The sequence below is a fragment of the Homalodisca vitripennis genome, chromosome 5 (assembly GCF_021130785.1).
Source record: "Homalodisca vitripennis isolate AUS2020 chromosome 5, UT_GWSS_2.1, whole genome shotgun sequence".
In the NCBI taxonomy this organism is placed as follows: domain Eukaryota; kingdom Metazoa; phylum Arthropoda; class Insecta; order Hemiptera; family Cicadellidae; genus Homalodisca; species Homalodisca vitripennis.
Window position 1 is genome coordinate 87777061 of NC_060211.1, and position 10606 is coordinate 87787666.

The window sequence follows — 10606 nt, forward strand, 5'->3', positions numbered from 1 at the left end:
ACGGTTCAGCTCCTGGAAACTCGGCCCAGTATGGAGCGAGCAGGACTGTGGGTCGTTAGCCACCTGTTGGAAGACACAGGTCACCATGGTCCCATGACTGTGCAGGATACTGTGAGGAGCATGTGGCCAGGAGAGAGGTCAAATTCTTGGAGATCTGGGTCACGTTAGACTTTAGCTCGTCGTACCGAACTATACTGGAGTCTATTTGTTCCATAGCATTCGGACAAATTCCCGCAGGACTCAATTCCCACTATCATGTCCTGTAAAGTGTCCTGGAGGTCCTCCCTTATCTCCTGGAGGACACGACAGGTTGTTACCCTGTTGTGTTGGACGGCAGATCGTGCAGGTAGAGCTGATCCAGAAACGACGCTCAGATTAGCGGCGGACCGGTTGTTGTCGTCTTCCAAAGCTGCGGAAAGAAATTAGTGGCGGATCTCCTCCAGGTCGTCGTTGATAAAGTTAAAGTCGAGATTGGGCAGCAGCCTGCACCTCGGCAACTACACCCGCAGTGGTACTGGAAGCGTCCTCACACGCGGCCTAAAACATTACATTGATTGCTATAAATGAGAAAATTATTTTCTTGCAGTAGAGTTGAGAAAAATATTATTACCTCCGATTCAATACTAAACTATGGTAATATCTACAGTTTTTAGTTATATTTGGTGCCCGATAACTCTATGGGACAAAGGTATACCACGTTATTGCTCAGATCAAGACAAGTATATTTCATCGTACGAACATGGGTCTTCCGATGCTTAGTTTCTCATCTGTCCGTCTGTATGTTTTGTTTTTTTTTATTAAAGTATTAATTATCTTAAAAACTAACAAAGCTCAATTATACCAAATTTGGTTCAAAAATCTTTTATGATAAACAAAGCCAAACTATCGAAAAAAATTAGCATGATACTATCTTTAGTATTTTCAATATGGCGGCTATTAAAACATTTAAACTTTGAATATCTTATAAACCAGCCGTTTTTTCTCAAGAAATTGCGTGGAATACCAAAACTGGTAGAGAATGTTTATTTCTTGTAGTTCTTGATAAAAAAACTGCTGGTTTTTTAAGATATCCAAAGTTTAAACAGTTTTTATGGCCACCATTTTGAACATAGTAAAGATAATATCATGATATTCTTTTTTAGTAAAGTGGCCTTTGCTATCATACAAATTTTAGATAAATTTGGTATAATTTAATTTATTGGTTTTTGAGATATTTATTTTTAATTAAAAAAACACATACAGACAGACAGATGGGAAAAACTAAGCATCGGAGACCATGTTCATATGATGGAAATATGTTTGTCTTGGACCTGAGCAATAACGTTGTATACCTTTGTCCAGAGAGTTACGAGACACTGTATATAACATTGATTTGAAAGACGGTATGAATATGCTCTCTGGCAGACGGAAGATAGTTGGACCTGAGACATAGTATTAATAAGGGGTATATATTTGGAAGCTGTAATTGACAGAAAGAATGTTGAATGCTGAAAATATAGACTGCACCACAGCTCCTCTAAGGCTGGTACTATACGGACGCTTAAATGCGTCGCGTTAAATACGCTGCGCTATTTTTAATTTTGGATGGCAATGCAAGTCAATTTGAGCGACTATACGAGCGCAGTCTACGCGGGCACGCTGCCCTCCAACTCGGCGTCGACGCATTTTTACGCGACCAGCCCTGGAAAAACGTTAGCAGCGCGACGTAGATAGCGCTGCGCAACGCTAGGGCCGGGACTATACGGACGCTAGATGCGTTTGGCCCGCAGTCGCAGTCTTGAGTGAGTTAGTTATTGTGCTTCTGTGTGAGAGTCATCAACATGTTTGATACTGAGAAGTTCATCTTAGAAGTAGAGAAGCGACCTCCACTTTATGACGTCCAGTCAAAAGAATATTCAAACAGAAATGTTAAAGCTCAGTGCTGGATGGAGGTAGGGAGCAGCTGTGCACGACAACTGGGAGGAAATGACTCCCCAAATGAAGGACGAAGCAGGTAAACTAAGTTTGATATATTTATAAACAAAGGTGTAATGATGTAAAACATATTTTTTCTAAGCACCAAGTACAACTAACTATCTTTGTTGTTTTACAATAGTAACGAAAGACAATAATTAATAATAGTACCGTTACATAAATATGGGAAGTATATTAAGACAAAATGAAATTACAACTTTGTTGTGATAATAACTTAACACCGTTTTGAAATCATCTCTTTCCTTAAATTACGGTTTGATTATATGGTTATTTGTTTAATTGTGTGGTTATTTGACGTAAAAGGTTTAAATATTGAAATGTATGTTAAACGTTGTTATTTGTTACGTATTGTAAAGAACATTAGTAATTTAATTGTGCCATTGCGTACATGATCACAGTTTTTGGCACTTAAAAAATCTACTGCTGTAGATATCGAAGTTTACGACGCATGGCTAGCCCAGACGGCACCGGCGCCGGCGTCGCCGTCGCGCCGGCGGTAGGTTGGTAGAAAGGGGAGGGGTGAAAAGTCTATTTCTGCGCTATGAGTCGTCCAAGGTCACTGTTCTTCCTTGCCAACCTTCACTAAACCTATTCACGAGTTGATCAATACTGTTTATAGAAACTGACACTAGATTATGATACAAAGGTCTAATTTGAGAGGAGCTACAATAACATAACAGGATGTATTCAAAGTAGTCAATTACAAAACTTTTTATTTTAAATTTTATTACATAGGAAATAATATTGTTATTACTTTTTCTAAGTTTACATTTTCTTCTTTTTACTATGTCCTACTTTTTCAAGTGATTGTGCTTAGGCATATTGATTTTGCCAGTTTAAGGCTCCTGGTCCATTGAAATACTCACAGAACAAGTCCCTTACTACAAGTCCGTTACTACGACCACTTCCTACTGCTGCTCCGACCAAAGCAATCCATGTCACATGTAAGCGATTCTTCAAAAAATGTAACCATCCCGCCTTTTTACATAATTATGCAATACACAGCAAGACTGAATGATTTTCGTTGCAAAGATCGGGTTCACCAGGAGTACAGGAATGCATTACTCGCCATTTGTTGCTCATAATTCCAAATGCGCATTCAACTGTACGTCTGGCTCTGCAGTGCCTATAGTTATATACACTTCTCTCTTTTGTGAGTTTCTTCTGTGGGTAAGGGCGCATCACACGTGTAGTTAAACCAAAAGCTTCATCGCCAAGAAATACGAAAAGGTACTGTGGGGCCTTCTGGTGGGAAAGCGGTTTCTCTGTTGGGAGGTTCAGTTGGCCGGCATTCAGTCTTTTGTAAAAGTTTGAGTTTTTGAAGATTGTGGGAATCGCCCTCCCGGCCATATGCACCAACATCTATTGCAGTGAAGTTGCACTGTGCGTCGCTGACTGCAAACAATACAAGTGAAAAATACTTCCTGAAGTTGTAGTATAGTGAACCTGAACTTGGTGGACATTGTATCCGCACGTGTTTGCCGTCAATGGCACCAACACAATTTGGGAAGTTGGTTAAACTTCTCATATTCCGTTGCCTTCAAAAGCCCATTCATCACTTGTAGGGATTGGCATTTCAGTTTGACTGCAGTTTTCCCGAAATTGTTTTCTCAGGTCTCCTCAACAACGAGACGTATTGTTTTTCTTGATACTTGATATTCGAATTCAAGGTCACTGAAGTTCATTCCACAGCCCAAATACCTAAAATATATAACGTAAATATAAGCGAAACATAATATAACTATCTAATATAAGACATTGATACTGCCGTCTTTGTAGATGTGTAGATTTACACGCTTTTAAGTCTTACATTATAAAACAATTTACTTAATTCTTGTAAAATTAACGTCAGAACAGAAGGGGATTTTAGTATAACCTTTTAGTATAGTATAATCTTTTCTTTAATTGTGTTGATCTCCTGAAGTTGCGGTAGAAGTCGTGATAAAAATATTAAAATAAAATAAAACAGTCAAGAAACCCCACTCTGATGATTTTACAAGGAATGACCCTTAATATGTCCCTAATACACTATAATCAAACAAGAAATGTTATATTATAATTACCTGCTTTAAACCTGTGACAAGTATACAGTTATATGATTCTAAAAGTGCTCCGTTTGTTTTAGGCAAAGATATGATGAAAAAAATGGAAGACTTTGCGTGACAATTTCGTTCGGGAACTACGTATTTTAAAGAAAAATGAGACTGGAGCTCCAGCAACAAAAAAAAAAGAAATACATTTTCTTTGACCAACTGTCTTTTTTGACACCTTACATGAAGCCCAATGACAAGAACGTATCAAATATTCCACCCCTTGAACACATTATATCTGAACAAGAAGCAGTAGAAACAGTAGAAACAACTAATGCAGATGACAATGACCGTGCTGACAGCGTTTCAAATTCGTCACTAGTTGAACGTCAGAAGAGACAAGAACGTGTGTCAAAAAGAACTAATATTGAGAGAACTTTGACATCAGCTTCAAAAAAACATTACATCATTGATGCAAGAAAGCATCGCCATTCAAAGAGCGAACACTTCCTCAGCTAACAGCTCAGATAAATCTGGGAACAAGGCATTTTTAATGTCCTTTCTTCCTGTTATGGACAGCCTACCACCACTTGCTGCCTTTGATGTTAGGATGCAACTAACTGCAGTGTTCCGAAATGCTATTATGAACCAAACACGAGTTCAGGAACCAGTGCCAGTGCGTACCCAATGATGGACTACACATCTGCGTCACCATTAATGTTCTCGGGCATAAATTCACCATACACAACTCCGACTCCGACCACACCATCAATAATCGGTGGACTATGACGAAAAACACCGAATGCTCTAATGCCACTTCCAGTGACAACACTCAAAACCAACCATTTAACATATCAGAATTTGTACATTTTTCCGTGAACCCGGGAATTGAACCATCTTCTAGTAAGAAGAAGTAGTAAGGAAGTAGTATTCCGATTAACTGTGGAATAATGACAATTTTGTAATTAACTTCCCAGTGTGTTTGTGCAGAACTGAAACTTCTTGGTCATACAATTCTTTACTTACTTAATAGTAGTTCATATTTTGTAATATGTGGTTAGTTTACTATTGTTTGTAGGTTTATCTGTTTACAAAAGACTAACCTAATTATAACTATTGGAAAATGTTATAGGCTTACATTGTTCCTTCATTACAAATATATAGAAAAAAGGTTGTATTTTATAACTCGGTCAAAATTGGTCTGCTAACTTTCAGAGCAATTTGAGGTAAATGAAATTTAATGTTGTTCCGTAATCAATACATAAAAATCAGTTACATTAAGTTTACCAAAATATGTTAACCTAGTGATTATAATGTATCACAAAATGATTACAACGTACCTATTGTGTTTGTAAGTGTCTGACTGCAATTTAAACTGAACGAGGCTCTTATTTGTATTTTTTTATCAATATCCGATGTTACATATTGTACACCTGATAGAAATATTTATAATACTATGTTAAAAGAATCATTAAACTAAAACTAATACATATTCCAGAACTGTTTTTGCGTTTTTTATATAACCCTTACTTCAAACAAACATTATTCTAGAAGGAAAAAATAATAATATACACTAAATGTTTAAAACCACTTCAGGGTCAATCCATCCCAAGGTCCAGGGAAAACAATATTGGTTGCTTGATAATCTCAGAAAAAATTTTATTTGGTAGGGTCAGTTCCTTATATTTGGGGGGATGCTTGCAAAGGCGAAAACAGGCTAGCGGGCAAAAACAAATAGGGTCCCCATTTCAAAATGGATCTACCAAATATTAATGTTTCTGAAAATGTCAAGCAACCACTGCTGGAACACTTGACATGGATCTACCCTTCGATTTAACCCATAAACGGCTTACCTGATGGTTATAGCAAGTCTTTCAGCTGGCTCAATACTCCTTTTCATGTTGGTATCTTTCTTCATCAGACCGTCACTGACAAGATGTAAAAGTTCATCAAATGAGCTAACAGACATCCTGTAATATTGGTAAAAATTCTTCATATTGTTGTCTGTGCTTCTCAAAATCATGAAAGCACCTGTTGTCAATCTGTTGCAGTAGAACGGGAACGGTACCCAACGTTCAATCCTGCCTTTGGTCTTTTCCAATCTACATCAAATACTCTCTAGTGATACCTACAGCTCGATCTGCACACTGCATCCATATTGGCAACTTGGAATAAAGTGATAAAGGAAGCAACGTGGCGGTTTCTGCGTTGTATAGTTGGCCAGCGGGGCGTTGACGAAAAACAGCGCGACGCATTTGCGTCCGTTTAGTCTGGACTAGTAGCCAAAACTATATGCGCCGAACTTTGGCGTTAACGCGACGCATTAAACGCGACGCATTTAGGTCCGTTTTTATTAGTACCAGCCTAACAGCTGAACGCAAAACTGCCCGAGTCATTCTGCTTCTTCGCAGAGAAGCTGTCACCGAGAGGACAAAAAGTTTCCGCCTACCTGTCTGGAGCCTGGAGCTCTGGATATAAGCTTAAACTCGGATAATAAGAGCGGACCATTGCCTTATCTATAGTTAAGTTGTTACAGTCTCAATCTACAAAATAAAGTATTCTCTGACTTTTTAGCTCGAAAACCTTCGTTAATGGTGGATATGACACACTTCAGTGTGTTGTCAATCTTAAGAATACTCTCTTGTTTAAGATTTAAAACCTTGTTAATGTCGGGTACAACAGAACTGCAACGATGCGATAGTTCATTATCAGACATATAGTCCATGATCAAGATGTCATGAAATATTGTAAAATACCATATAATGAACACACTATCAAATAGTAGTGATAACCTTTTCTTTTACCAGACAGTTGAAGATCATTGTAAGTAGCTGTTTGTGTAGAATGTTGAATTTATGGAAGTGTCACTAACCTTGCGGCCAACCCAGGCAGCACACGATGTCTGGTTTGCAGTGTGCCACGAATACTAGATCTAGTCATAGCAATTCGGCTGTATCCGCTTAGAGTTCTCGGTATCTGCGAGAGTAGCTGCGCCTTCAATTCAGCTGCGGCAATGTTTGGTCACTCCGGTGGTGCAGTTACTCGAGAACGGTGGGAAGGCACTTCTAGCGGCTGCCTGACCTGGCTCGTGACAACGCGGAAGTCCCCATTTTAGAATAATCCCCTCCCCGATACCCGATTATTCTCTCTCTCTTTAAATATGACTAATTTAATTGAGTATAATTTGTTCGATCTCTGTCACGGATCTAAGTTATAATGGCTTTTGTAAGATTTGAAATCTTCATGGCTACAATAATTATAGTACAAGCGACTGCCAATAATGTAATTCAGTTACACTACTGCGGTTTAAACAATCATGCTTCTTTGGCTGTTAAGCTTCAAAAATTCCATGGCTGTGGACTGCCAATAGAAAAATGTGAATAAAATGTAATGTGCGTTATATATATTTTAGAAAATTTCTACATATCATTAAAAAAAAACAATTTGATTTACCATAATTTAATCGTTAACTACGATCAAGTTTATAAACATTTTAAAACCTAAAACCTGCACGTTATTTGTCACGTAAACTTTATTGTGGAGTCAAACGGTTTAGAGACAATAAAAAACCTTGTTTCAAATAAGTATACGCTAAAAAAAACGAATGTTGCCGGAATTCGCTAGGCTTTATGCTTATGCAGTTGTTGGTTTATTGTTCTTTTACTATTGCTATCCTGTATACCCCAACAGCAAACGTAGATAGAATTCAAAGACTTCAGAACTCTGCTATTCGTTTCCAACGTGAAACTGTTTCGAAACACGAATCATCTTATTGTAATGCTGTCAACTTAATAATGGAAGCCGCATGTATGATGTTGACATGATGTTTGATCCACAAGATCCTGTCACACCTCTACCCATTACCTGACTGAGAGGTTTTTGTTTCGAGAGGAGGTCTCGCAAACCCAGCACCTGCCATGGTTATCTGATCAAATTTTTGTAGGCAAGGAACGAAGCCAGGAAAGGATTTTGGGTGATTCAAGACTGATATTTTCCCGTAGTGGACAGAAAGTAAAACAATCGCAGTCATGAAAACAAGTGCTCATTCCCCATTTTGTTCCTTAAAATGTTCTTGACCTATTTCAATGTTAAGAAAGATATTTCAGCAGTACATGTCAGTAATACTGAATTATTTAAATAATAATAGTTATTTGCTAAAGAAGGAACTGAAAAATTGGGGGGAGGGGGTCCGGACCCCTTAGAACCCCTCGCTGGCTACGTCCTTGTTCAAAGGGGAAAACGTGAAATAGGAAGAGCAAACTCTTCATAATTCGGCCCGAAATTGTACAACGATCTCCCCATTTACCTAAAATAACCTGTTCGTGTAGTTCATTTAGATCTAAAGTTATGCAATGTTTGAAATGTGACTTCTTCTCTTAGATTTACTAATGTTATGTATAAGATTTTATGTGACATTGGGTTAAACCAGGTAAGCGAGTATTTAAGTGAGTAAATAAATATAAATAATGAGCCTTTAACTTTATAAAAATCAATTGTGTTTTTGTTTTATTGTACTTTTATCTTTTTACTTAGTACTTAGTTAGACCATCAATTGACTTGAGTTGTTCTAGGAAAGACTATATTACTGAGAAAACGATTGCAAATAAAAGCTTTTGTTTTTTTTATTTAACAGTGTGTATTTTCAAACATTTATTACAGCAGTAATATACGAGTATTAATGCGAATACTATCTGGTCTAAATAATCTTAATTACATAAACAAACAAGTTTTAGAGTAAATAAAAATCTAAACAAGCCTAGTTTATACTTGTACGTGCGAAGAAGTCACCTGTGATGTAAGAGAACTTACTATACACTGACTGTGGTGGGCAGCCCTTGCTACTACTCCGGCTGTCCTAAAGTCGTTACAAATCTCGTATCGCATGAAGGTGTTATTGTTTATCTGAAGTAAGTTGATCTACCTGAATTTTATTCTCAGAAACAACTGGGTAGCCTATTTATACATTAAAACCCAAATCCTGTCTAGTTTTTTTTGTACAAAAACGTTCTCATGTAACTGAAGAGTATATTATTTATATGAGATACTTTTTATTTACCTGCATTTTATCACGGAAACACGTGAGTTTGAAGAAACCGAAGACAAAACTACGCATAGTTTTTGTCACGTATACACGCAGTCAAGCATAATAATTCGCCACAAAGTAGATTTAAAAAAATAACTTTTAGTCCAGAACAGTGTATATAAATACACGTCAAATAATATACTGCTATTACCTGAAACATCAGCCCCAGGCCAAGGAGAACCGAAAGACCCAACACGGACACCATGATAACTTGACTAGACTAATCACTGATAACACGTCACGTTTATCAGTCACTTCACTCGTCACTGATACTACAGTGGGGCAGGCAGGCATTGATTCGTTTATTCGAGACAATTTTTGGTTGAAGCAGGGTTAGAAATTGTATTGTAAAAGATTTTACTTTAGAAGAAAACCTAAAAAGCGTTTGGACGGGTATGTATGTTTAACTAAAACGACACACCTCTCTTAGCGTTACGATAAAAGTAAGAGCGTTAATGAAGTTTAACGTTGTTATTGCGGGAGGAAAACTCAATATTGTTTCAGGTTGTTTATTGGTATAGCTCAATATCGTATCAGCTAAATCCGCCAATATGTTATCAATTGTAAATTGGCTGATACTGCCAAAGTCCTGAGCAACATCGAATTTGTTGGTGCAATTTTTGTCAGCAGTTCATTGTCAAAGCAACAATGGCGCAAGTAAATTTATTCATGTTTCGAAGGATCTGAGAAAGTGCCAAACATTTATGACACTAATGCATTATTAAAAACGTACGACAGTTCAATTTAGCAGGACTAAGAAGACGGGTGGACATATATATCTACCAATTTTGGGTTTAGAATATATTTTTTATTTATATAATTTGTTTACTTTTCCGTATTTAGAGATATTGTATTAAAGCCGTTATGAAATTAACTTAACCAAAATATTCTCCAAACCCAATATCGATCGCCTCTACCCAACGCGACGTTTGGTCTTCAATTAATATCTTTTGGGACTATTTCATTGAGGACTATGAATTGGTCTGAGAGAGCTGTAAAGTACACGTTTTATTTACATGTTTAGTATTAGTATTAGTCTTCACTTTTTTTATATTGCATGCATCGTGTTGTTAAGCTTTCATTCATGTTTAGTTATGAATCAAGTGTTTTGATACTAAACACAAAATTTACAAATTGCAACAATATTGTTATGTAGACCCAGCTTTACGAATCACAGTTTATTTTAGATCCCCATAAAAAACGAATTTTTCTCTAAAAAGATTTAAATAGTAAAACTTTGTTAATTTCAACAGCATAAGCTCATTACTTTCCTATAAACAATAAAATAATAATTCTCGTAGCATCTCTGAAAGTAAGTTTATGATCGTTTGGAGAAATCCGCGTAACTCGACTATCCTGACCCGTCCCGCCGCTTCAAGACATTCGTCTATACAGAGTGTAACAAGAATGGAAACTTAGTTATAGACTGTTATATTATAAAAATTAGACTGGTTAAATTTCCCATTTTGCCTTTAGTTATAAGATTTTCATGGCATTTTCACAAATCTTTAACGCTCTG

The 10606-nt window shown here is 37.0% G+C and overlaps 1 protein-coding gene across 1 annotated transcript; it reads right to left on the reverse strand.

Moving 5' to 3' along the window:
* Positions 1-3584: 3584 nt before the first annotated feature.
* LOC124363545 lies at positions 3585-6944 on the reverse strand. Its single transcript, XM_046818795.1, has 3 exons — positions 6877-6944; positions 5858-6106; positions 3585-3675 (listed from the first exon to the last, which is right to left on the reverse strand). The coding sequence occupies exons 1-3, from the start codon at positions 6942-6944 to the stop codon at positions 3585-3587; spliced, it is 408 nt and encodes a 135-aa protein (XP_046674751.1).
* Positions 6945-10606: the final 3662 nt, after the last annotated feature.